General features: G+C 50.1%; 12 protein-coding genes across 12 annotated transcripts; 5 read left to right on the top strand and 7 right to left on the bottom strand.

The window, feature by feature from the left end:
• Nucleotides 1-842: 842 nt before the first annotated feature.
• On the bottom strand, nucleotides 843-1922 carry CTAM01_10726 (F-box domain-containing protein; the record flags this gene model as incomplete). Its single annotated transcript, XM_060526740.1, has 1 exon — nucleotides 843-1922. One exon carries the CDS (start codon nucleotides 1920-1922, stop codon nucleotides 843-845), a length of 1080 nt encoding a protein of 359 aa, XP_060378680.1.
• Nucleotides 1923-3052: 1130 nt separating this feature from the next.
• Nucleotides 3053-4340, bottom strand: CTAM01_10725 (uncharacterized protein; the record flags this gene model as incomplete). Its single annotated transcript, XM_060526739.1, has 2 exons — nucleotides 3053-3425; nucleotides 3571-4340. 2 exons carry the CDS (start codon nucleotides 4338-4340, stop codon nucleotides 3053-3055), a joined length of 1143 nt encoding a protein of 380 aa, XP_060378679.1.
• A 1477-nt stretch (nucleotides 4341-5817) lies between these two features.
• Nucleotides 5818-6748, top strand: CTAM01_10724 (alkaline phytoceramidase; the record flags this gene model as incomplete). The annotated part of the gene is made up of 3 exons (XM_060526738.1): nucleotides 5818-5903; nucleotides 5967-6040; nucleotides 6099-6748. The coding sequence occupies 3 exons, from the start codon at nucleotides 5818-5820 to the stop codon at nucleotides 6746-6748; spliced, it is 810 nt and encodes a 269-aa protein (XP_060378678.1).
• Nucleotides 6749-7004: 256 nt separating this feature from the next.
• Nucleotides 7005-7237, bottom strand: CTAM01_10723 (uncharacterized protein; the record flags this gene model as incomplete). The annotated part of the gene is made up of 2 exons (XM_060526737.1): nucleotides 7005-7111; nucleotides 7183-7237. The coding sequence occupies 2 exons, from the start codon at nucleotides 7235-7237 to the stop codon at nucleotides 7005-7007; spliced, it is 162 nt and encodes a 53-aa protein (XP_060378677.1).
• Nucleotides 7238-8605: 1368 nt separating this feature from the next.
• Nucleotides 8606-10092, bottom strand: CTAM01_10722 (glycosyltransferase family 2; the record flags this gene model as incomplete). Its single annotated transcript, XM_060526736.1, has 5 exons — nucleotides 8606-8789; nucleotides 8849-8959; nucleotides 9035-9466; nucleotides 9549-9995; nucleotides 10064-10092. 5 exons carry the CDS (start codon nucleotides 10090-10092, stop codon nucleotides 8606-8608), a joined length of 1203 nt encoding a protein of 400 aa, XP_060378676.1.
• Nucleotides 10093-10976: 884 nt separating this feature from the next.
• Nucleotides 10977-11546, bottom strand: CTAM01_10721 (uncharacterized protein; the record flags this gene model as incomplete). The annotated part of the gene is made up of 1 exon (XM_060526735.1): nucleotides 10977-11546. One exon carries the CDS (start codon nucleotides 11544-11546, stop codon nucleotides 10977-10979), a length of 570 nt encoding a protein of 189 aa, XP_060378675.1.
• A 1622-nt stretch (nucleotides 11547-13168) lies between these two features.
• Nucleotides 13169-14233, bottom strand: CTAM01_10720 (parallel beta-helix repeat protein; the record flags this gene model as incomplete). Its single annotated transcript, XM_060526734.1, has 1 exon — nucleotides 13169-14233. One exon carries the CDS (start codon nucleotides 14231-14233, stop codon nucleotides 13169-13171), a length of 1065 nt encoding a protein of 354 aa, XP_060378674.1.
• Nucleotides 14234-18149: 3916 nt separating this feature from the next.
• CTAM01_10719 (uncharacterized protein) lies at nucleotides 18150-18483 on the bottom strand (the record flags this gene model as incomplete). Its single annotated transcript, XM_060526733.1, has 3 exons — nucleotides 18150-18221; nucleotides 18269-18377; nucleotides 18437-18483. 3 exons carry the CDS (start codon nucleotides 18481-18483, stop codon nucleotides 18150-18152), a joined length of 228 nt encoding a protein of 75 aa, XP_060378673.1.
• Nucleotides 18484-19430: 947 nt separating this feature from the next.
• On the top strand, nucleotides 19431-19922 carry CTAM01_10718 (uncharacterized protein; the record flags this gene model as incomplete). Its single annotated transcript, XM_060526732.1, has 1 exon — nucleotides 19431-19922. One exon carries the CDS (start codon nucleotides 19431-19433, stop codon nucleotides 19920-19922), a length of 492 nt encoding a protein of 163 aa, XP_060378672.1.
• Nucleotides 19923-21371: 1449 nt separating this feature from the next.
• On the top strand, nucleotides 21372-21920 carry CTAM01_10717 (uncharacterized protein; the record flags this gene model as incomplete). Its single annotated transcript, XM_060526731.1, has 4 exons — nucleotides 21372-21572; nucleotides 21647-21660; nucleotides 21715-21818; nucleotides 21877-21920. 4 exons carry the CDS (start codon nucleotides 21372-21374, stop codon nucleotides 21918-21920), a joined length of 363 nt encoding a protein of 120 aa, XP_060378671.1.
• A 2630-nt stretch (nucleotides 21921-24550) lies between these two features.
• On the top strand, nucleotides 24551-24727 carry CTAM01_10716 (uncharacterized protein; the record flags this gene model as incomplete). The annotated part of the gene is made up of 1 exon (XM_060526730.1): nucleotides 24551-24727. The coding sequence occupies one exon, from the start codon at nucleotides 24551-24553 to the stop codon at nucleotides 24725-24727; it is 177 nt and encodes a 58-aa protein (XP_060378670.1).
• Nucleotides 24728-25440: 713 nt separating this feature from the next.
• Nucleotides 25441-26031, top strand: CTAM01_10715 (Mpv17/PMP22 family protein; the record flags this gene model as incomplete). The annotated part of the gene is made up of 1 exon (XM_060526729.1): nucleotides 25441-26031. The coding sequence occupies one exon, from the start codon at nucleotides 25441-25443 to the stop codon at nucleotides 26029-26031; it is 591 nt and encodes a 196-aa protein (XP_060378669.1).
• Between the last annotated feature and the right edge of the window lie 27 nt (nucleotides 26032-26058).

Genomic DNA, 26058 nt, shown 5'->3' with positions numbered 1-26058 from the left:
GCTCCATTTCGCCCTGCACCTTCCTCTGCGCCGAACAGCTGGTTCCGTTTGGTAGGTACGTAGAGTTCCACTTTAAAAGATCCACTGCGGATGCCGCGTCAGCCGACCTCGACTTGCAGGACCAATCGAACTGGACGAGTCTGATTGGCTGCTTGTCGGGGGAACACTTCCCGCGCCGCTACACAGTACTGTACTTCCCCCAAAGCTTTCAATGTTTCCAGGAGGTCACAGCGTGGCTGTCATCCAGTGTCACATTTTCTCCAGGTTCTTTGCTGTCATTTTCCGCTTTGGGGAAGCCGTTGGGTGCATCGCCAAAGTCTCACGTTTAAGCTTGTCTCAAAGTGACATCCAAGAAGCAAGGAGTGTGCGTGAGCATCATTGACGTCATCAGTCATTGAGCATTGAGCCACCCGCCTTCGTTCATCAATACCTTACTCATGCATGGGAATACGTGACATTGCTATCACAGATATGTCTGTTTGCCGGTATGAACAAGTAAGTACAATGCATGATGGGAGTATAGAAACAATACTTAGAAACATGCTGCGCGAGTCCCAGTCGCTATTTGAGAGAGAACAATGGTAAGTACACTGCTATGCCAGAAACAGATCCGAGTGCCCTCCCTCTTCATCAGCCTTCATGGTCGTGTTTTCAAAAGAATGAGGGAATGTAGCGCAAGCCAGGTATGTGTACGAAAGAATTCCTGGAAACTTGTAAGTGAATAGTGAAACGAATGAAGATACATGAGAGACCTGTGGTCCTCAAAGAGGAAGTATGTGACGCAACTATTCACATTGACAGAAAATAATACAGACAACCCGTCAGACTCCATCAAACATGGGCTATTCAACCTCCATCAACTTCCAATGCCAAACGACATACCGCGGATGAAAGTGAGGAAACTCCACAGCCTCCCCCCACGTATGCTCCGTCTCAAACTTTACCTCGCGATGCTCCTCGCACCGGAAAGCAGCATCAAAAACGCCCACATCCGACGGGTCCTGCGGGTGATTCGGGAGAGACGTATCGTCTGCGTGCATCAACTCCACGACGACGCTCGTCCGCGCCATCAACCTCTCAAACACATCCTTGACGTGCGAAAAGGCAAAGTGCGTCGTCGGCTTGCCCCAGAGGACCCTGAACCAGAGTGAGTGCCGCCCGTGGTGTCCCGCCGCGTGCTGAACGATGTCGTAGAGCTCTCCCATTCGCACACCGGTGCATGGTGCTTGTTCTGATCCCGCAGCATCTCCCTTCAATGCTGAGGGGGGCACCGGCTGCTGGATCAGGGAACCCGCGACCTTTTGCTCTTCCAGCGCGAGACTGCAGACGTCGAAGCGCATGTATCCCAACGACGACGGCGGCGGCTGCGAGACGAGCATGCGGCGCCAACTTGCGCCGCGGCGCGTGAACCGCCTCCTAACTTCGTCTTGATATCGTGCTGCCTCTTCGTCGAGCTCGGCCGGCTTGACCTGGCTCCAGCCGCCCCAGTATTCTTGGACCGTCTGGATCGGTTCCGGGGTTTTGGACCAGGGGAGCTCGTAAAAGGAGTTGGCCCGGCGCTGGCACGAGTACGTCGGTCCAAAGTCGAAGAAGCATTTGTCAAATTTCTCTGCTAGGAGGGGGTTGATTAAGCGGTCACCGGTCGTGTGAGATGGCATGGCGCCTTGCTCCGGTATGCTCGGGAACACACCGTCCTCGAGGCCGTGGATCACAGCCCGTGAGATATCCATAGGGACTGGCTTGAAGAACAACGCCTGCTGGACGGCTGGTGATCCATCCATGAAGGCCTTCCATGTCCTGCTCACCCGCGACGCTGAGACTAGCAGCGTCCTCATGTCGACTTGCACTAATATGGACTCCAGGAGCTCCGGGATGGCGAGGACCGTCTCCACGGCACGGAGGGACGGCTGGATTTCTGACATGGTGGCTTCCCTTTTCTTCTTTTCTCTTTCTTCACAAAATTTCGGGATGAACTGGTGAAGAAATGCACGCTAGACGAGTATGAAGAAGATGAGGAGAACAACCGCGCTTGGCTAACTTGCCGGCTCGCGCGGGGTTGTCGCTCTAGAGCCTCCCATCGTCGCCGCGGGTAAGAAGAACCGTGTAAATCGATTGGAGATGATGACTAAGCCTTATCGACTACATATGATGATGCATGTGATGCTGCGTTGGAGTACGTTAGTCTTGGGACTAACCCATCTCACCAGGCTAGCGTACCACTCAGACGGAAATATTCTTTGTTGTTCTTGAGGCAATCACGATTCATGAACATTAGGCGAGTCAAGATAAGCCTGCGCGCAAAAGGGCCATGTTATCCGTTTGACACATCTAAATAAGTACCGAAAAATACGAAATCGCAATACCTCGGACTTGTCTTTCATCACAAAAGTCGGAAGCTTCATGACCAGGACGGATTGAAATGACGACGAACATGATTGGATGCCACGTCTCGCAGTGGGGGTTACATCATGGCTACAAAAAATAGTATGAGGATGCATAATGTCTCCAAGGAGGAGGCATTTGTGTGGCAGGTAATACCATATTCCATTGATGACTGAGTTGAACTTCCTCCTCCTTTAAGACTACCAGAGATGATACAGTACCCGACTTTTTACATAACTTTGCCAGCTTCCATCCCAGATCACAGCCTTGCTAGGCCCTTCGATTCCTAACAGGTGCTCCACTACTTCTCCTATCTGGATCGCTGTATTGCGAGTGACTTTGAGTGAAACCTCGCCCCTCCAGCCTCGAGCCCCAAGATTCACGTTTCTATCGTCAAGTTGAAAGGCGAAAAACGCTGTGAATATCGTAGGAGTACTTAAATGTGCGTTTCTTCTTATTCTTCCCCCGGACCTATGAGCGAAGTCTGAGGCTACCTAGATTATCTAAGACAGTGCTGTCGACTATTCAGCTGTGCCCGACAAGTTATTAAGCCATGCAACCCTTGAATCATCCTCTTTGCTCCACATCCCCCCGCACCCATGGCTCACATCTGCATTCTGTCATGCCAGTTGAACACCAGACTGATTTGTATTCATCATCCCAAAAGGGCTCAGCTGTTGACGCCGCGGAAAGGCGTGCTGGATGAGATTACTGAGAAAAAGTCGTACTTTTCCAAGCGTTCTTGGTCCCAAAACACGTATGCCCGCTCCCTGAGGCCTTCCAATCCGATTTCCATCACATGATGAGGCGCGATACAGTCTAGCGCCTTTCGAGGTCCTTCATCACCGTCGATATCCGATAAGTTCAGCTCTTGCCATGATGCATCCAGCTTGGTGTTATGCCGAGCCTCGCTCTTATGAACATGATGCAGCAGCCGGAGTTCCAGGTACAAATAAGATAGGAACATACGTGGTTCGCTGTGTAGGAGATCACTCTTCTCAACGTATGACTTCTTTTCGAGACTTCGAAGGTATACCAAGCCTCTGCAAAGCTATTCGAGCATCAGTAGAGCATAAGAAACAAGGGGTAACCAAAGCAAGATGCGTAGACTCTCACCCATTGACCTGATTGACAGTCAGCTTTGGAACAAGCAATGTATATAATTCAGGCTTGCCTGTGTTGATGTACCGATGCTCGACAACGTCGTTGGCTAAAGCTCCTGCTGCAGCTGCCACGAATCGATCGCCCAGATACTCCATCGCTGCACCTAGCTGCTCGACCTCCCAGAGTGCAAGATCAGCCAGCATGCATGCCTCAAGGTTCAATCGGCCTCTGTTCTTGAACTGAACTCCTGACTCTAATGACACATCCCCTTGAGTCATATGGACATTCCTAGCTTCGTCAGAACCGTACATGGTGAAGAGGCCATGATAAAGCTCCACTCGATAAAAGCACCGGCAGAAGCGGAGCCACTCTTTCTGGGATAGATCCAGGTGACTCGGCATCGAATTCGTGGACGTCGTGTCGTTCAATGTGTCCGATACGGCGGTCCAGGCTTTTTCGGCAAAATGGGATGCGAATTCGGCAATGAGCTCGTGGGCTGCTTCCATAGCCAACAGGTGAGGAAGCGAGAATGTCTGGAAACATCTTGTCGATGCAACAGCGCCTTCAAACGTGGAGCTGAAGACCAACGTATCTGCATCCTCACGTGTCAAGTTGAGGGCATTGAAAGTAAGTGCAAATTTACGAGCTCGCGGTGCATAGATCAATGCGACTGCATATGGTAGCAGCTGCGTGGGTATCTGTTTCCGAACGATTTGCTGGGCGAGACGAGGCCGTTGCGTGTATGCATTGTAGAACAACCGACAAGACAGCAGAGGAGCTTTAAGGTCCTGTATCTTGTCGAGCTGGCCAAGAATTTCCACGACAATCTCGCATGGTAAGTTGGTAATCTTCATGATATACGCAGCGTAGTTCCGAAGGTCAACTTATGCCGTATGATTGCTGGTACGAGACCGTTGGCGAGGGCGAAAACCACTAGGCGTGTGAGGGAGTGGCAAATCTTGAAGGTTTGCCTCACGCGGCGAAGGCCAGAAGGGCGTGAGAAAGTTCGATCTTTTCGTTGGGAAGGAGTAAAAGGAGTGATTGGCCAAGGGGTGAAAGTCGCCAAGCGGCAGGAGGTAGGTATTATCTTGAGGTACCTTACCTACCTGGATACCTACCTTAAGTAGCTAAGTAAGGAAGGCGAGAGGTACAATTCGTAGTTGTCAGGGAAGCTAGCTAGGTACCTTAGCTAGGTACCTTACCTAAGGTATCTCTCTTCTCAAATTGTCTTAGGTAGGTGCGTGAAGGTTCAGCTCTTATGAGGAAGGAACTGAGAGGGAACCTACTAAGAAGGTGAAGTTGGAGCGGACACTGTCACACACCCAAAACTTTGGATGCCTTAGGAGGACCGGAAGCGGCTGATCGACCCTGATTACTCATGCTCTTTTCCAGGCCCGCGATGCATTCCGTATATATGGTAGTCCCGCAGCCTGACATTGAAGAAGGCCTTCATATCAAGTCGCCCTCATCAGAATGGAAGGCCCACTCGTAAGCTGTCACCGGAAGTCAGAAGAAAGTGGCAACCGTTGAATGCTGGACAAAAACTTAAGAACCCTCAATCACTCACGAAGCGGAGTCGGAAAACTTAACTGATTGTACAAAGAAGTAAGAACAGATTCAAAATGAGCCGCGAGAAGAAGATATCAACTCATGATAGAAAACTCTAGGAACCCGCACACGCGCAGTAGTCCTTCACAGAACTCGTTTTTGTTCAACACACTCGACTACCAACTGAGGCGCCATTGAGATTTCCCCTGTCTCGGGCCTGTCTCGGGGCTGCTAGTCTTCTGAAGGAGAACTGTCAGACGTACCTTAATGAAAGAGAAAATGTTGTTGACTCCAGGGGAGTAGACGGTGGAGCCGAGACCCGCACCCGCACCCGCCCCGGCTCCGGGTCTCCGCGGGTATGCGGACCGACCCCAGAAAGTGGACCCAACGGCGCATCGGGTGAGGCGCTCTGCAGGTTACGTGATCCACATCGCAGTCGTGTTACTTTCCCATTCCTCCCGAGGCTCCATTTCTTTTTTCTCGCTTCGGATCGCTGGCAACTTCCCCTGAGCTTTAAATGAAGGATCGGACGAACGACTGAAGAAAAGTAGTGCGGAATTGTGACGTGCTGACGCTTCCAAACCCAACTTGAGATCTTCTCTAAAGACCTGCAACGATTTCAAGCTCCGCAATTGGTCGTTACCACTCTGGGTAATCGATAGTTTTTTAGCACGAGGGAAATCTCAGTCGCGTCAAAATCACGCGCTTTTCTTACTCCGCCAGCAGAGCCAACGTAGCTTCCAGCAGTAGGATCGACAACCCGCGAGAAAAGGTGTCGCCGAAATGAGTCACAAGCATCAGACCCTCCGCTTCGCGAGCGACGCAACGGCGGGCGATGGTATCTGGGGCTATCCAACAAGCAAGGCAAAGTGAGCAAGGCTCCAAGATACCGAGTCGTCGTGATCACATGCTGACGTAGCACGTCTTTTCAGCTTCTGCGAAGAAGACTACATCTTTACGCGCTACATCGCAGAGTTCATCAATTGTTTATCCAATGCCACGTACAGTAAGTGACAGCCCTGCCACATCCATCCCTGTGCTCATCATGCTGAACCCTTCAACAGTCTACCTCGCCCTGAAGTACCCCAGGGCCAACTCCAAGGCCGCGGTGCCATGGTACCGAACCCTCGACATCCAATCCATCGGCCTCCTCGCTGTCGGTATCTTCTCTGGCGTTTTCCACGGCACCATGCACCAGGAGACACAGCTCCTCGATGACCTCTCTATGCTGGTCCTCGCCGGCTCGCTCGTACAGCCCCTGTACGCCTTCCGCCAGTCGCGCGCCGCGGGGGCCGCGATCACCACCATCCTCTGGCTCGGCATCGCCACCATGGCCGTCATCTACGTCCGCTCGGGAGACATCGCCATCCACGTCGCGACCTTTACCGGGCTGTTGACATTTGTCTGGCCGCGCACGCTGTTCATCGTCTACTGGACTGGTCGTTACTCGAAAGAGCAGCAGAAGAGACTGATGAAACAGTTCTGGAAGGCTTGTATCATTTTGATCGTGGGGTTCACGTTGTGGCATATCGACTTGGAGTACTGCGCTGAGCTGAGAGCCGCAAGGAAGAGCCTTGGATTGCCTGCCGCGTGGCTGCTGGAACTACATGGATGGTGGCACATCTTCACCGCTCTGGGCGCGAGCTGGTACATGAGGTTGATTCGGGAGCTGACCTCAGTCGAACAGGCTGAGACCGGGAAGAAGGCGCAGTAAATACTAGCGTGGCGAACTTCCCGCATCACTTCCTTCGACCCCAGCACCAATCCTCCATCATGCAATGCGGCTTGAGTTACGCCCGTGGGTGAAAGCATCCCCCAATCAGCCTGGAAAGGTGTCAATATTGATAGACATCATGCAGAACTTAGCGTTTAGAGGGCAGCGTTTGAAAGTCAGGACATTAGTCTATTGGAATCAAACAAAAGATAATTCTTCTCAACCCAGAGCATGACTGCTGAAGGATCTAAAACATCTAGCTCTTGCATTCCTCCCTGAAAACACACTGGAAGCCATCCGCCGCGCAACAAAAGTTGGGTGGTTTGCACACTCCCTTGTTTCCTTGTGCGTCATCGCAAGCGACTTTTGAGGAGCAACATGTCAGCAACGGTCCGTCCAAATCCATGGTAACGCAAGGTGTGGCTTCAACTTACACGTGAGGGAGAGAAGTCCCGCTAGAATGACAAGTGCGCTTTGTTTGAACTGCATTGTGGCTGATGGAGAAAATGGTGTAAAGACTTGCTATAGTAGAGAGTTTAGTTATTTGACACTGGTGGTTGTACTTCCAAAGTCAAGTTCTAGATGAATGAGTCCATGCTTTTATACTGTCACAAAGGCTAGCAATTCGAAATTGCAGGATCAAGCCGAGTTTACCGAAGTTATCGTCTTGTCGGTATCGCCGGCGTACGCGTATAAGGACGAAGCCACAGTTCCACACAATGCGACTCGCCTAGATGAAAGCTCGCCAGGACGGTGGAGCTGAGTTTCAAGGCACAAGCGAGTATGAACTGCAAACTAATCGATAGCATGTTCTTCCTGTTCATAAGAACCGCCAGACTCCGCGTTTCAGCCCCCAGTAAGGCTGATGTACCAAGTGGCTGGGTTCGATCAGCTGAGTCCCGTGAGCGCGCAGGTTTTCATGCAGCAGTGTCAGAAAGGCCGGGGTCCCTGACTCTTTGCACCAAAGCATTAGAAATTGACAGCCGCCCCCGATGGTAACAATACAGTAAAGTCGTGCTGTCAATGAGGTTGATGAAATCACTGCATAACGTGGTCATCCTGGTTAAGCTCCAAACACAAAATGGTGGGAAAACTCCCGGATATTCGATTGAACATATTTAATCGAAAGTCAGGTATGGACCGTTGACCCATCGTAGGTCCACGGTCAGCAATAAGGTTTGGCTTCGCGTGCGGTAAAAGTGCTTTCGCAGCTGACAAAGACGGCGAGATAAGTTTCAGATATCTCCGCGTATAGGGCTGATCCAGAACCATATGGCTTCTCGAACGGTAGTGGTAAACTCTATTCTATTCTTGGACTTGCCCAAGATCCTGGGAACACACCAGATACTAGGATGAGCTCTATACTAGTTACATGACAACTGAGAGGGACCTGCAATGCCGACAGACCTGCTACCCTCATAGGACTCGTTGTGGAGTCAAGGAAACCGATCGATGTGACGCGGAGTATTCTTTTCTGCGCTATATGTTGCGTACTTTGAGTATCACTCGGTGGGTAATGTTACATGTCAACACGATCGATGCAATCTATGCAAGGATCATGCCGCCTTTTGCAGATACCTATGCCTACATTATTCACCATGATGTCGACCCTGCACCATGCAGTCTGCTCGCAGCGTCTGTATGTATTGTCGCCGAAAGCGTTTTGTCTACCGGTCTATGGATGGCCTTTGTCTCGAGCTCCAGTGTTTCTCGTGAGAGACCTATCTATTTAACCCCGAAACCCCAATTGTCAAAAAATGTCCCCTAGCCTTAGGGTTGAAAGAAGTCTTGTAGCCATGAAATGTTTCGCTATCGCCTCAGCAACTACGATCCTCGTCGTGGCTAATTTGCCTTCGTTCAGGTGTCACGGGTGCCCCAGGCCTCGGTGCTCAGAGTGAGCCAAGCGTAGACGTCGAGAATGGGATGAGCGTTGTCCAGGAGGAAGCAGGCCCACATCTGGCGAGAAGTGAAGGGGAAGCGACGCGCAAAGGCGTTGTAGGTGCGAAACCAGCCCCAGATGTAGTAGCCCGCAACGAAGTAGCTGTCAGAGACAAGGTCAGTCATAGTCTATCAGAATAGGTCAGAGGGAGAAGAACCTACGCAATGGGAGACTTCTTGGCAAGGCACATCAAGAAGGCGATGATATGAACCCAGGCGATGACAGGGCGAAGAAGACGCTCAATGATCTTGCGAGCCATGTAGGGGTGCTTCCTATTTGATTGTTAGCTTTTTGAAGCCTCATCTTGAAGAGAGCATGGGAAGGAAGTCAAGGTAGCGTCAACTTACTGCTTGATCTTGCGGATGCCAGGCTGGTAGATCACAGTCGTGAGGAAGGACTGGATGGCGTTGCGCTGCCAGCGGATCATCTGGTACAGCAGACCAGAGTCACGCATAACGAGGGTGGTAATCTCAGCCTGGGGGGCATTCTGAACAGCAATGTCCCAGCCCTCGGTCTGGAGCCAGCGAGTGAGGAAGACATCGTCGCCAGTGTTCATTAGCTGACCATTCCATCTATCATTGGTGATGGCCTCCATGAAGCGAGGGTCCTGGGCAATATCGGTGCGGACCATCATGGTGCGACCGACCATGCACCAGCAGCCGCCATCAGCAGCAGAGCGAACGGCCTGGATATTGTTCTGGTTGTCGAGAGAGCGGAGGGAGGCAACCTCCCAGGGAGTGATGACGGCCGGGTTGCGGCGGTCAGAGCTGATGAGAGCGCTGTGAAAGTCAGCACAACGCCGCGAGAAGAATTAACTCTTTCAAAGGAAAGAACAGAGGGAAAGACAAGAGTTTCACATACCTCTGCTTGCCAGTGACACCGCCAACCTTGGGGTCTTCAAAACCAGCCAGGAGGTAGGGCAGCGTCTCCAGAGTGCCCCAGAAGGCATCATCGTCGACGAGGGCAAGAATCTTGCCCTGGGCCTCCTTGATGCCAACGACCATCTGATAACGCTTGCTGGCGTACTCTGCAGTCATAACGCTGATGCGATCATCACCCTCAATGATGACGGGCTTGACCAAGTCATGGACACGCTGGAGGTCACGGTCAATGGTGACAATAATGATCTCCTTGGGCTTGTTGGCAAGCCACAGACGAAGGCAGTCGGTGAAAGTGTCGGGAGTATTGATAGTAGCGACGATGATGCTGACATCAGTGGTCTTGAAGCTGGGCTCCTGGGGAAGGGGAATGGGCTTGGCCTTCTGCATGAGCTTCTTGGTCAGAACCTCATCGTAGGCATACCAGGCCCTGTGGAAAAACAAGTCAGCCTGTCATTCTAATTTTCAATGTGAACGAGAGAGAAAGAAAAGACTTACCACATGGCACCAAGAATGTATTCAGACATTCCGAGTATCTTAATTGCGTGTTGCTTGGTATGTGAAAGGGTTTGTGTGATTGAAGAAGAAACAGCGCGGGTAGGAGTTCCTTTGTCGCGAGGGACTGGGTTGATTATTTGTGAGAGAAGGAGAGTTCCTGGGAGGGAAGTGAGAGGAAGGATTTTATCGAGGGAAGAAGGCCGTCAAAAGGAAGGCGCGCGTGGATATTCACTGGATTGACAGATGAATAAGATGAGTGGGTGGTGATTCACTTTAAAGAGGCCGTAGGTGAAGTTTGAGGGTGAAGTTCAGATTGTTGTCCCAATTTTGGAAGGTGCCAGCCTTCACCTTTGGAAGGAGCGAGACGGTAGGCCAGATCAAAGGTAGTCTCTTCTGGTGAAAAGAGCTTCGAGGGCTCGAAGTCCCTAGGTGACTGCTGTTGTTTGGTGTGGATTGCCTGATCGATTATGTAGGGAATGGCAAGCCGAGTGTTATTGGAGTATGTGACACTTATATGATGAGATTGTGATTTTGAGATCGACTGAGTACTCAACACAACATTCTACTCATGGTAGGTATTTTATCATGACAAATCGTTGTGTCTGAGAGACCAGTAAACACGGACAAGGCAAACGGGATGAACAAGACCAAACATCATTTCCTTTGCTGCTCAATTTCATCATAATGCACTTCAAGTCTTGCAAAGCAATTTTTTTCAACCTACAGAACTGATTGGCAATGTCAAGTCCTTTGGGACTGACGCGACATAGAGCCTTGTTGATGATGAATGGAATACTTATTCATACGCTCAAAGCTGTTTCGTTGTATTTCCAGTACACAGACCAATATCCACCCGCAACCTGTAAACATGAAAGCCAATTTTTGGTAGGCTATGTCCTTAATTATGCCTTCCTCAAGCGACCCGCATGCGAAAGGCCTGAGCCACAACCGCCGCTTGCTCATCTCTCACCAACTCCCTCTGACGACGACGAACCCTCCTCCACTTCCATACAACAGCAGCTACAATAGGGATGAGAAAGACACCAAACACCTTGAGTCCATTCTCATTCATGTGGCGGCGACTCTCATGAAGCTCAGCCTCCTGCAGACCAAAAACGCCGCTCACCCATTTGCAAACGGTCTTGTCTCTCAGCTGCTGCGGAATGGCGAACATCTCGAACTCTTCCGCAGGATACACTGGGAGAAGTATCTGCATGAGCTGAATGAGAACTAGAAGTTCGGTGAAGGCGATGATGGCAACTTCGTCGGGGATGGGGATGACGGCGTCCGAGATCTTAGCGCTGAGGCCGTAGAGGGTGATTACGAGATCGAGGGCGAGGAGACCAACGGCCAAGCACTCCCAGGTTCTTATAGTGTGATTGATAGGCCGCATGAGCTTGATCATGGCGGTTTCGCATTGCTCTAAGGTGCAGATGCCGTACCACGCGTCCCGAAGCGCGCTGCGGAGGAGGGTTTCTGTCATCTTCTCGCACCGTGAATTCTCTAGAGAGAGTCTATGTTCCGGGAATTGTGGCCGAATGGTGAGTGCTTTGTTTTTGCTTCAGTCGCTTTTAGGCTTTGCTGAGATGTGTTTCAAATCTTCGCCTTTTTGCAGGCTGATGGGGCTGTGGGAACCTGAGGATCGTAGCCGATGAGCACAGGAATTGAGAGAGAGAGGGGAAATCAAACTCACACTCAGAGGCTGCAACTGGCCGTGGTTGCTGGGGTGAGTGTCGAGGGTGGAGCCGTACACATAAGTCCAAAGGTGCAGTATGTCCCCTTCACTTCAACTGAGCAAGGCGCCAGGGAGGTGTCCGTGTATGGTTCCAATATCGTGTGGATAATACGCGCTCTCAGGTTTTCACGTGATGCGTAGCTGAGGATGGCATCGGTAGTCCAGTAACATGGCGAAGCCTGAGCCTGGACAACATCTGGAATAAACAAAGGACGCGGACGCGTAGTTTTAGATGCATACCGGATTGAAATAGAGATAGGGGCTTCCCCCCTCAGTTGTTACCAAGGCCTTTGCTTCCTTGACGTTCTGAGTGGTTATCGGGTTGTCAAACCACATGCTTCCGTCTTCGAATGGTACAGGTAGAACGGCGACGACCGATCTTGCGAAATGTCAGGAAAGTGATGATGTGGACAGCGAAGCTGCAGTCAGTCATCATAGAATTCGTCCGTAGGGGATCCGGGAAGCCGAGCTGCTGCGTGAAAGCAACAATGAGGTTCTGGATGAAAGACACGCCTTGAGCCTGTTAGAGTATTGGAATACCCATAGCGATGACGACGGTTCGACGGAGGTTAATTCCTCTGAAGCAGTCTTTGAACGAGCTCGCTTCATACAGTTCTCTTTGCTCCTCACTTGAGCTTTGAGAAGTTGCACTTCTTGTGGGATGGTTTATGGGCGGATTGAGAGTCTCTTGAGCACTCTCTCTGCCTCTCCGTATTTCCCGCGGTAGATGAGGTACCGATGAAGCCTTGGAAGGAACGGGAACATAGTTGCGTATCTAATGGGGACGAATAGCTGGCACATGATTACGATCCTGTTCAGTAGCATGTAAGCGGCTCCTTGTACCCATAGCTGCCCGGAATCCTTACAGATACTGCCATTGATGATTCCGACAGGGAAGTTGCAACTCGGCCGATGTTCTGCTCTGTCTGTGCGGGGCAGAATCTCTCTACGGAGATCCCTCCGGCGTTTTGGACGGGATAAGCTTATTGCGACGATCTCGAGAGATGACAGGGGTAGCCAGCTTGCCTGTATCATCTTTTAAAAGGGGCAAAGAGTGGCCCTCGCTTCCTTCTTCGCAAAAGATCCTCCATGGGAGCCGAGTGACCAACGCACGATCATGCAGATACGAGCCGAGCAAAATTACGCAGCCGAGGAGCCAGGGTGGTATTCAGGGTTGGGGACGAAAAGATCTTGTTTCCAGCCCGCACGTCACGTTGTCAGTTACTCGATAAACTTGTGTCGGCATGAAGAGATTTGTAAATAGTATATGCACATTGACTAACTAGAGCCATAATGAAGAATAATGTACTGTCGAAAAGGAAAACACGCTATGTTCAGAGAGCACCATCCACCACTGACAAACTTCACGCTTAGCAGATGTTGCGAGCGCCGTTGCCGGAAAGGTTCCACTTGATATTCGTGCCGCAAGGAGACTCGCGGACGGTGGTGCCGTCGACCTTTGCGGTGATGCTGATGTCGCGGGTGATGGGGAACTCGGAGCGGGCAGAGAGACGGACCTCACCGCCGCCGTTGACGGTACCGCCCTTGATGGTGACGCCGTAGCAATTCTCAATGAGGATGGCGTTGTTGCCGTTGTTCGCGAGATCGATGCTGCCAATCTCGGCGCCGCCAGACTGAGAGACGCAGAAGATGCTACGACCACCGCCGCGGGAGACGACCTTTGTGACGTAGACGTTCGTGGTGTAGGCGCCGCTGGTAAGCTGGCCATTGTTGTTGGCGAAGCGGAGGGTTCCGTAACCGGTGCCGGCACCAACATTGTTGCCATCGACGAGACCGACCTTTGCGTTAGTCGTCTTTTGGAGCAGCAGTCCCGACTCGCCGCAATTCTTGGCAATGACTTGGTCAATGGTCAGGCCGTCAATGTTCCAGGTCTCGACGGCGTGGCTGCCGGCGCCGTTGACAGTGATGACTCCCATCTTGACGTTGGTGTTGGCGGCTTGGTCGCGGTCGAAGCGGATGCCGATGCCGCCGCTGAGGTTCATGTTGATAGCGCCGAGGGTGAGGTCCTTCGTACCGTAGAAGCGGAGACCAAAGTACGGGTTTCCGGTCATGGAGAGGTAGGGGATCTTAACGCCCGAGGCGTTGGTGACCTCGATGGCGCCGCGGCCGGATCGGAGGGCGACATTGATGGTTCCGCAGCCCTCGAAGGTCTTCCCGCTCTGAATGGCGATGGTGTTGGCACCGATGGAGCCGGAGGCGATGACGGAGACGCGTTGGCCGCTGCTGATGGAGTCGACGGCGGCCTGGATGGCAGCACGGTAGTCGGAGCCGGAGTAGACCTGGCTGGAGCCCTTGGTGGCCACGAAAGAACTTCCAGATCCAGTGACCTTTGCGTCGGGCGTGCCGGAACCGCACTGGGCGGCAGCCGAGGAGGCGAGCGCCAGCACTGCCGTGAGGAAGGATGACTTGACCATGATTGCGGGCTAGATACACGGGTATCAATAGAGAGGAAGAAGAAGTAGAGTGTAAGGTACCTCAAGGCCATCTTCTTTAGAGAACTTCGGCACGGCGACACGTTTATATCTGATGGCCCCCAACGACTCAACCAGGTGGATACTGCGATGCTCCAGATGCGCGCCACTCCGGTAGATACTCATATGGGGCAAGCACGTTCGTTGGAGGACGAAATTGGCCCGGCCCCTAGACCGGGAATGCATCCTCCGCATTCATTTACCACGAGCTTGGAGGCGGCTCGGCATGGCTACGGAGTGGCTACGGTTGAGCCGGGGGTGAGCGCCGGTTGGACAGAAATTGGGAAATAGGGTCGCCAGTTCGGTTAAGAGCTACACGAATGGCACCCTAAAGAAGCAAAATGGAAGAGCGGATGGCTTGCTCTGAGAAAACAGACCTTCCCGATTCATGCTTTTGAAACTTCCGTCCCTTGGCTCACACGTTGGACCTTGGCACGACGCTGTCTTCGCTTGGCGTCACCTGTGAGATGATCGACAGAGCTGCTCTAAGAACCTCTTAAGACCACAATTGATGGAAGTTGAATGGGAGGAGTTAATATTCCGCTTGAGCTAAGCACAACGTTATTGCTGATTGACTGGCTTTCAGTATTTTGGTATTAATCTCCAGTTCGTAATTTTATATGCTCAGAGTATTCACTTGGCAACGCCTAAAGTCAAGTCTTGATGCATAGCACTATATTCAACGAAATGTCAAGCCTTGGCAGTACAGCGTACATGCTGGCGCAAGGGGGAGCGTCTCATATTGACAATACTTTTTACTTCGGGCCACAGCCGCTTCCTGGTGTGAGCTTGACTGTCTCACGAACGCTAGGTCCCTCAGTTGATCCACTGAGTGAATAACGTCATCTGAAGCTGTTTCTTGGGTGCTCTTGGAGATGAGACTGGTAGAGTGCGGTTATAACACCTACAGTTATTGGGCAGCGAAAACGGGAATTTCGAGACGGGTTCTTCGGCTCGCACTTAGATGCCCCGGTAGGAAGCAATTAAACATTGGCCAGTGGCATGGTCTTCTGGGCAGATTGGTAGGCTTTATTTAGTGGGCTCATGCACGATCCTCTCCCCCCCGCCTTTTTGACTGATTACTTCGCGCCTCTGCCGACACTCTGCAGATTCTCGTAGAATTTCCCTTCAGCTCCTGTAACTCGCAGAGCCAAGCGTGGCTTTCATAGAGCGATGCTTGACAGCCACGGTATATGCTCAAACGCTTCTGTTCCTTTTTAGGGGGAAGACAAGTGTGGGGAGAGCTGGTCCTGACAAGAAAAGGTCGAATTAGTCCGTCTTGGCGCGCTACAACCCCTCAGCCGGCAGATACGAGCTCGATTCGTGACCGGTGCAGGGGGCTTTGGGTGAATACTTTAGTGGCTGCTCATGCTGTCGCCTAGTGCCAAGCAACGTTGAGATTGGGTTCAAGGCGAAGAACCAAGTCTAGCCGGAACCTACTCTAGTGAGAATTACAGGCGATCCTTTACGATCTTCCTGGGCCATCAGGTGACCATGATGACTCGGCATTCGGCCAAAACGGGGCCGATCTAGGACCCGAGGGAAAGAAAGAGGCTCTTAATCCTCAAAGGGCTGGCTGCTGCGAGAACTCTGTTCCCACGAGAGCAAGGAGAGCAAGGATCAGATCGTAGGCTTCACATTCGTTATGTTCAAAGTATGGCAAAAGGTCTTCTCCTTCAGGTAACAAAAACAAATCAACATCCATGCGCGCACTGCCGTCGTCCCCGTCTACCGGCCCTTGTTTCTGGCCGTCGCGATGGGTAAGAAAAGTTGGACTTGCAAATACTATGCTTGGGGCCCTCAACTTTGACTTTTCCGGCTTGAGTCCTTCTCCGAATTCCGTATTCGTCGATCTTGTGAGATACATTCACGGTTTATCTCAGACTCATTCTGTCGCGTGAAGTTAGTCAGCGAGGATTCCCTCCAGATACTCCTCGAAGCTTCCCTTCTTTTCACTGTATAGTAGAACATTAGCCGTCAATAATCCGTGGTTGTGAACTTTGCAGGAGGGAAAGTTAGAAAGGAGGAAAGGTGGAAAATCTGAAAGTAGTCTATTGAGACAGTAAGAGCATCAATTAATACTGTGTATTAATACTATGTAAACGATATCGAGAACCGCCCGAGCAGCCAGCAAAGGCAGAATATAAAAACAAATAGTAGAACATTAAATCAAATTGAATTGAGTCAAATCATATAGTGCGCTATAGCGGCCAGGTGCCAGTGGGGCACATCCTAATTCCTTGTTGGGCCGTAACACTTTACTAGAATGAGCCTATAAGGATGGCCGCAGGTGCGGTTTGTATGGCTGTGCTTCTAAACTAGCAGTGGAATCGCTGTCCTCTTTGTTCTGGCTAACCTCAGCCGCCGGGCTGTTGAATGGAGTTATTGAATGACCGGGGCTTGGGGCCGGTAGAGATGTCGCTCCTAAGGGCGCATGAGATCGGTGGTACGCATTGGTGAGTGGGTAAGCTTGAAGGATAGTCTGCCACCAGATAGGCACAGGCTAATTGGTTCGAACCGTGGGTTGACGAAGATGTCAGTTGCACTATAATATCTTCTGCGTAAGTGTATAAAGGAGGTTCCAACCGTAGGTTGGGCAGGCCGCGATTATCGTAAGTAGTGGCCGTAGTTGGCCCCTGCGCGGGCGCCCTGACGTCGAGGTCGAATTGGACTTCCAATCCGACAGTCTCACTTGGCTATTGGTGATATTTCCCACCATAGCCTCTACGTAGCACAGGGGCCCGAATCAGAAGCCGAATACTGGGGGATCAATGTGATCGTAGCTTACGTATCAAATGAAAAACCTTGGTCAGTTGGAGAGGTCGCTTGTAGCGTGTTGTATTACGATATCATGACCTTTGTAGAACGTATCACTAGAAAGCCCTCGAGACTTTCCCAAATCGGCAGACATTTATTGATGTACGTAAGACTATCCGCTTGCACAAAACACTTAGTCACTGTAATCAGTACGCTCTAAGTGTGCTCTTCTCCATAACCCATTACTCAGGTCCCAAAACTAGGTACGAACTCGAAGTTGTCGGTCCCACAGTAAGGTATACATGGGCAAATCCCAAGTCTGCAAGTCACTCGTTCTCGCTACTTCCTTCGGATTGGTATTCGTATGTCATCCAACTGGCTGGTTGGTATTACTATTGATGAGTCTTCATAGGTGGACGCTCCTGATTCTATACGGCTCCCGTCCACAAACAACACCTTGGCCTCGGCCCACACTTCACTATTCCTGATTCAATTATCCGGAGCAGGATACAAGTACTTGGTAGGACTGAGCACAGTACCCACAAATATGCGACGGCAAATGTGTTGAATGATTTACATGTTATTTGGACCCTTAACATGGCAATTCCTATGAAGCAAAGGAACAACTGTTCAACCTTAAGGTTTGCTATCTGCATCCTCCAATTTCTCCGTGCTTTTGTTGGTTGTCAGTGGACGTACGAAAGGTAGTTCTAAGGTACGTCCTGGTCGTATGTTGATTTAGTTATCATGCGTGGTTGCTATCTTGAAACTGAGGACTGAGAAGGTTTGACCTTTTTTAAACTATCTGACAAAGCAGGATTTGCACCTGACCTATTACTTGCTTTGAATGTGAAGATGTGGCTGGAAAAATCTATTGAGCATGATCCCAACACCCATGACGGAAGGTAGATTACACCTAGGATACATCGCAATAGATGGCGGTATTGACGTTGTGCCACTTAGAGCAATCGAAGCATGTAGAGTCCCCACCTCCAAAGTTTCTGCAGAGATTATAGAAGGCTCTGCCATCGATCCATCCATAGGCAGCTTCCAACTAAGATACGAACTTTAGTATAGGAAGACAAGAGGCCTGGCTGGGGTCTTACAAATGCGCCTGCAAATCGGGGTCCGGGACCCTTGTCATGGGCAACCCAATAATCTCCTTCAGCCTGACCTATAGGACTGTGAGAAACTTGAAGCCCATTAGTGCGAGCTACGTACCCAAAGGTATTCAGTGCTGTGAAGACTGCGAACCTGTGCGGTAGCATCAATGTTGATGCTTCCATCAGTAGCAGACTGACAGGCACAGAACTGGTGATTTTTCGCTAGCCTATAATCCGGTTAGTACCCCCATATGCGACATGATAAGTGGCAAAAGGGGAAATTTACACTATGCTGCAAAGAGCAAGCATGGAGGAGGCGGAGAGGATATGCATCGTCGTAGTAGGTCGTTGATTGAATACAACAAAAGGTCTTCGCCGGATTGGTATGGTAAATACAGGAAAGGGGTAAGCGAGTGGTGGAATGCCGCCAGTTTAAATAGGTTTTCCTGTCTTCTAGCAAACGGCTTCTGGTCAAAGATTGCGTTCCAGCCAGCGTTCAAAAGTGGAAAGGGTTAGGCTAGGGAGGTAAACCGCAAATTAGCATTGCAAAGTCAAGCGGTTGAGATTTGCCGGTCACGAATCATTCAACATGTTTTTTCCTGTCTAAATCGCTTCCATTTCAAGCTGGCTAAAAGGTAAATTAAATGATGCTTCAGCAAGCCTTCACCAGATGAAATCGCCATGAACGTTGTTTGATCATCAAGAGCCAAGATGCGAGTAGACTAATGATATTCCGTATAGCAAGCCACAGTGTGGATTTCCCTCGCTGTAAATGCCGGATGAAGATATCTGTTGGCTATATTGTGTTGTGAAGGCTTCTTTGTCACTGGCAAAGGTCAATGATAACTAAGGTAAGGTACGAATCCCAGTGTTGCGACCAGTGCGATCACTCACTCCCTTACTCCGCCGTATAGCTGAAGAATAAAGAAAAAGGTACAAGTGATAGAGTTCTCATTCAGTTGGAAAGCAGCCTCGTATTCTAATTTGACAAAGGCGACTAATAGATGACTCCGTAATGAAGGTTCAGGTTCCAAGTGTATATCCCACATGAGCCGTTGATATGCAGCGGTCGCAGTGAAGATCTTGACTTCAAAATGAACCTTATGGACCGGTTAATGGTAGAAGACATGTTCAAGCATCTGAACTACATTTTACACTCGGTGTGTTGCGCCGGACTGCCCGAGTCTCAGAGAAGTGTTGAGAGTATAAGTAGGCAGAGCCATCACCCGCCATTTAGCCTGGTATCAACCACCACACGTCCTTCATTAATAACCGCCAGTATGCGCTATCTTCTCTTTTTTGCTCTGGCTGTCTCGTGGGTATGCTCGGTCATCGGGCTACCTACTGACAACGGCAATCCGCCGCCTCAGTTGCAGGAACGGGGACTCCCATATTGCCTTTCCCCCTCCCGCCGCCCGGCCTCCACATCGTTCACTAGATCTTTTACAAGCGATCCCATCAGCAGACGTCGCGGGCATTTTGGTCCCAATGCCTACGAGAGCGCTGGTAATTCGCGGCTCAACTACCGCATTTGGGAGGACCCTGTTGGTCTCACTGGTTTGTATACCGTCATTGACGTCGCTGCACCAGACGGGCATCCAGCCCTCGCCAACTACGAAATCGAGGTCCGTCGGATTCCGATTGCGACACCTAACGCGGCTGGAGAGTGCTTTCAGACCATGACCCTCCGATCCGGTCAGAGAGGCGCAGCCACAGTCCGGTGGAGGCTGGACGCGAGCTACACGTACTATCTAACCATCTCGGAGGTTTGAGACTGTATTACCTACAAGAGAAAAGAAACCTGTAGATTCTATGGTACTTGCCGCAAATTTTCGAGATTTGGTCCAGTCTGCTAACCCTGTCTAGAACCCAGACCATCTTACTGGGGATCGCCTAACGCAAAACACACTACACAACATTTCAGGGGCTATTCGGCACAGCCTCTTGACTGGGATTTCGATGAGCAGAAGCTGAGGCTGATACTCAACAGTAGTTTTGGGGTCGTTTGAATAGTTCTGTCGGTTTTTGTGGGATATGGTTCAGTATGATCAGTAAGAGACTTATTCAATAGATGGGCAGTGGAGTTTCATTCAATGCTTAAAGCGGATGTAAACCTTGAAGAAGTACGTTGAATAGTAATGGAAGTCCGGCTCTCAAGCCCAGCTCGGGACCATTACATATGAGCCCTGGAGATTCTTTGAACAGTTGTCGCCTTGTCCTATTCTTGGTGCTTACCGTGTTAAAGAGGAGCGCTCATTTGTATTGCCCACGAAGTGCGCATGATACATGATAATGACCTCTCATTTTGCATATTTTTCAATTCCCATGGCCTGTTGCCTTGTATAATATCCTACGCTGATGCCCACGGAAAAGATCCCACTAGGATTTCCTCTTTGGCCGAAGCATACGAGGAGTCGTCACCCACATCTACCCGTACCGGAAAGGATAATAAGCCTTGCCGCATATGCTACTACGATGCTGCGAGTTTTGGCAGTCCCGACACCAAAAACTTGGAGTGTTTCTAGAATGATTTTTAACGCCGTGACGGCCGGACCGAAGGCCTCCGCAGACCTCCCGAAGGATACATGGTCTGGAGGGCCGTGGGCCGAGGTTATCTACTCTACAGTACATTGTCTCTGTACATATTCTTCCAAATCAGGCCTTGAGATCACCAAGTGTTCTATCTTCTATAATTCCGAGGAGAGTGCTTTGCGTACGATCAATATCGACCAAAGCTTATGTCATCCTGGAAAGACTCAGAGTTTGTAGTAAGGTATTGATCATTCGCGCGTTTGTTAGTGCTGTTACTATCTAATACACCCACGGGCTCACTTGGATGTGTAACATGGCATATGTACGCGGCTGTGTTGTACCCGATGTCAAAAGAGTCATGAGCATCCCACCGCTCATTGATTAATCTCAGGAAGGACAATCAAGGCGTGCACTCGCCCTGTTGTTGGTTAGCGGCCGATGGGATAACTCAAAACAGTATGAACAGCTGAAACTCACGCAATCTTCAGCTATCGTAACCTCCGTGCTTCGTACTTTTCCCAGCCATTAAGGTTCTGGTTGCCGAGATGAACACCTTAGGCTGAAAACATCTTGGATAAAATTGTAGTCAGTCATTAAATATATATTCCTGCGGGCCACTGCTTCCACTCAAACATGCTACCTACTAACTTTCACTCCACCAACTTCTCCTGCCCACTCTCTGATTCACTATGCACATCACTGTTGTGCTTTCTCTCCTGGCCGCCGCTGCGGTCCAGGTTGCCGCCAAGGACTTTTCTGCTACTTGCTTTGACACGTACTACGAGTCGACCACGGTTACATCTTCCTGCTTCCGGACTGGTGGGGATAGTGGTTACACGACCCGGTTGGATATGACCAAGTGCCTTGCCAACGTCGGTGGCAAGCTTGTTGTGCGTCATTTTCCAAGTCTGCTGCGACTATTTAATTACTACGAATGCTAACTCAAATTTCTTCACAATTGCAGTGTCGTCCCTCAAAGTAAGTTGAAAAAGCATCTGTCTACGATTCCTCCTATCTAACGTAGCTGGCTAGTCCTTCTTTCAAGTACTGCGACTGTGGCATTGCAGACAAGAAGATCCTCAACTGCCGCTGTACCGATTCAAAGGGGATAAAGCAGCAGACATCTATCGACCTCGGTAATTTCCTGAAGAAAACCTCGCGCTGTAGAGGCGACCAGAAGCTAACATGCGCTAGACACGTGCTTGAGTAATAATGACTCTGAGTTAGAATGCAAGTGAATGCATTGCACGCGGAGGAAGGGATAGGAAGTGTGATGCGGTTGTTGTTACTAAGGTGTCTAGAAGCTAACATTCCTGATGGACTTGGGTACTTATTTGTATTACCTTGAGGACTGTGATAATCTTCGAGCTAAAAAGGCTTCAAGCGTAAGAACTGCTCAAAACATCCTTGTTTACGATGTCGACTGTGAGGAGGTTGCCCAAAACAACTGGTGAATCTTGGTAGTTTGGTTTGGTCCCCTTGATCTCGGGGGTCGCGACATGCTCAAACTATTCCCTGATAGTCTCAGCAAAAGCTCCCTTAACACGTCTTGAATCAATAGGGCGGCGTCTCTGGACCTTGATAGAGTGGTTCATTTTTACAAGGCTTATGAACAACCTTTTCCCACGTTTTTAAATCGTTAGAGGCCCGTAGCACGCGTTCTACGAATTTCTTCGTTTGTTGATGCGTTAAATCAACGCCTAGAATATGTTGTACGCGTTTTTCAACATCCAAATGCCTCTCCTGGGTTTGGGATAACCTTTGGAGGTCAGCGATTCCCTTTGCCCTAGATTAGTGCCTTCTATGCGATATCTAAGTGTTGGTCTGGGAATTCCTACGTTGATGGAGGCTCTGTTGACTCATTCTCCGTATGCAAAATCCGCGAGTGCGTGATCAAGCTCGTGTTCGATGGATTAGACCACTCCCTGCAAATGAAAGTATTCTCAGAGCAGAAGAAAAGTGAGAGCATTCGGACCAAAGTTCTTAATGTTGTGATTGATTGAACTGGGAGTAATAAGGTAGCCGGGCATGATATCAGGGGGTTTTTAGGGAGAAATGTCAGAGGTAGCTACTTAGACCCGGCAACAGACGAGCCGGCGCTTCCCTATGATCCATAGTAGGGATTCTCAATTTATTACGCTAGGACAATTGAAACGTAAGCCTGAGTCATTCCATCTCACTACCGAAGTTAAATAAATAACGTGATAATAGAGTGTAATCCGTTGTACTTTGCTTATATAGTCTCGTGAGGACGATGAATTGGCCGGCCAGGTCAACCTCGTCATACTCATCCCATCTTGTCATAAATCTCTATCTCTACTACAACTCCCACTCTGGTTGCTATGACGCCACTCTCTTCACTCATTATACTTGCTGGATTTGTCGTAGCAGCACTAGGCCTGCCGACAGACCAGACTACTGGAGGAGATTCCAAAGTCCTTGAAGCACGGGTATGCGATCTCAACCCCACCCCCCCTGAGAATTTCTAATAACAAACGTGGGGATTTTCAGAGATACTGCCCTTTCTTCAACATGAATTGCTTCCCCAGCGGAAACACGAACGATCGTACGGGATGCCGACAGCATTGGTGCTCGCACAGCTGTTCTTGCCCGTCCGGCTGGGCCCGAGAATGCACCCATATTACCGACCTCACCTGCGGCGGATTCTAGTCGAGTTGCGTCAAGCACGAGAGAAGTACTGCATAGGTAGATCCTGGGGCGAATTCTTGCCAGAACGATCTGCGTGGTGTTGGTATGTAGTGTTGATACAAGGTTGCAGCATCAACGTTCTGGTGTTTGTATATCACTTGATGAACGGCTGGACAAATGCATAACTCTTTTGAAATAGCTTTAGAATACCTTATGTCTATTAAAATGAACGGACCATAACGCCACAATGCGCAGTATTCTTGTCTTCTTATAGTCTAACGAGCGCAACTTATCTACTCCCATAGTGATAACCTAAATCCCGCTTCCTTGCAAATTGCCTGGAAAGATAGGAGACTTAATCTCGTTCATAGTCCGAAGCAAAAATGAGGGTGTCAGCGGTCTTTGCGAGCAGAGTCGTGTGAAAGATAAGGCTCTTGGGGTCGAGAATGCTGCTGCTCAAGCACGTGATGCCCATAGGCCAGGTTTTATGTTACTACTCAATGATACTGAAGAGTCAGCTGGAATGGCGAGGAGACGCTCCCCGATCCAGTTGAAGAGATATTGGTACTTGAAGATGCCATCCCTGTCACACCAGCATATGTAACGAATATTAATGATCAAGTCAATCTTTTACTCTATCGATGGGGCAGAACCCTACCGATCCGATTCCGCTGAAACTGTTGCAAGATCTGAACTCAAAGATATCGAAGTTCAAGCGCCGAAGAAAAGAGAGCTCTGGATACCAATGATGCTGAGATATTCATTCAACAGTGTTGTATCCCTCTACCACTTTTTTGGGGTTCTATCATGGCTAAGTCCTGGAAAATGACAATCTTCGGCACATCACTTGGCTAAAGCGCCCTTTCACCCCTTTACGGAGCATGAAAATAATAGAATACGCTTCAACAAACGTCATATAGCCTCAATAACCAGTCTTTACGAAATTCTCAGTGTGCCTTAGGTATGCCACTCTCTTATGCTGGAATGATCCAGTTGCACCGCCTCTCCTTCCAAAAATTTCCAAGTTGACGGCGAAAAACGTCGACTTGCGAACAACCCTTGCTTGAGATCCGTATACGCAACATTAGTGTTTTTGTAAGCCTAAGTATCGAGAATATAGACTGCTTTGTGGTTATTGTCCCAGCCCTCACTTTATACTTGTCTATATATTTATGGCGAGTTTTTGTAATACCTAGCTGTTGCGCCTTATCATAAGTTAATGCGAGCTTTGATAACTACACTGGACTTTCTAGTATGGCTGGCTTCTCACCCCCAATATGTGCGCAGGTTGTCTGGAAATTTACGAAACTTTCCTTCGACTTGGTCGATAAAACCTATCAACTCCGCAGGTTTCTGGGAGATCTGGGTTGAGATAGAGAACGCTCGACTTGATTGAAGCACATTTGAAGCCTAACTTTCATTCGCCCCTGATGTGAGATTATGATCACAGCTATTTGATATGTGGAGAGGAATTCCCAAACGGTCGTCTGCATTCAAACTGATTGAGGCGGCGGAATTAACCTCTTGGCTTCGGTACATATCTCGTTCATTGCTTCTTGTAGCTTTGCGAATGATGACTTTCTAGGCTGCTGGTCGATGCATTTAGGGTCACTGAACTTGGTCAGCTTGGGAAACAACGCCTACAGTCCACGCTCACTTCTGTTCAAGCAATTGGAGAGAATCGGAGCGTTTGATGCTCCTTGTGATCTCGTCAGCTTTGTAGTCTCGTCAACCAACATCTCTAAGCATTCCATCCTTGGGCAAGAGTGGTTATTCTTTCCTGTTTCATCTGTGGAGCGGCAGGGCGTACCGAGATTGGGCACGCTCTCGGCGCTGATATTGGCCGACCGAGCACAAGGGGCTCTGTGCTCCAACTCCCCCCCTCTGGAATGTACAACGTGGTCCCAATTAAATGGGACACACCGCAACTTTCAAACACCCAGCTAGGCCCCCGACTTAACCACAAGCTAAGCCTCCAGCTCACATGTGAGATTCGGCCTTAATGCGCCATCCCTAACGCTCTGCCGCCCTTCCAATAGACGTCAAAGACGACCAACGTATCTGTACTTCGTGGAGGGACGTTTGCACGCACATTCAGAGACGCCCATAATGCCCTCCATTCTCGCCACGGCGATCCAGTCTTCTTTACTCAAGGGCACCGCAAACTTCACGGCACAGATCGTCAACCAGCACAGGCAGGCCGGCGGCAGTGCCGGGGCCCCGCTCGACGTCCGTCGCGTCCTCGAGTTCGCGACCTTTGGCTTCATACAGGGCCACATCAACTACTGGTGGCAGCACTTTCTCGAAGACCAGTTTCCCAACTCGGCGTCGTCGGCCCGCGGCAGGGGAAGGAAGGCGTCCATTGTTGAGCCCAAGATCGAGAAGCCCGAGAAACCCGAGAAGGCGGCCTCCAAGAACTATTTCAATGTCGCCCGCAAGGTGCTTGTCGATCAGACCGTCGGCCTGTTCATGATGAACTCGGCCTTTCTTCTCATCACGTCCGCCCTGCGCTTCGGTTTCTCTCCGATCGTCTACCAGATCTGGAGCGAGAGGATATTCGACCTCATCAAGGCTGCGTGGAAGTTTTGGCCTCTGGTGGCTATGCTCAATTTCGCCCTCGTGCCCGTGGGCTATCGGGCGCTGGTAGGCATGTGTGTTGGATTTATATGGAACATGTTTCTCACGTTTTTCCTTTTGTAACTTGCATGCCGGAAGGCCTTTCATTCT

The sequence above is a fragment of the Colletotrichum tamarilloi genome, assembly GCF_030869305.1.
Source record: "Colletotrichum tamarilloi strain Tom-12 chromosome Unknown Scaffold_51.1, whole genome shotgun sequence".
In the NCBI taxonomy this organism is placed as follows: Eukaryota; Fungi; Ascomycota; class Sordariomycetes; order Glomerellales; family Glomerellaceae; genus Colletotrichum; species Colletotrichum tamarilloi.
Note: the sequence above shows the minus strand (reverse complement) of the source record. Positions and strands in the feature narration are given on the sequence as shown.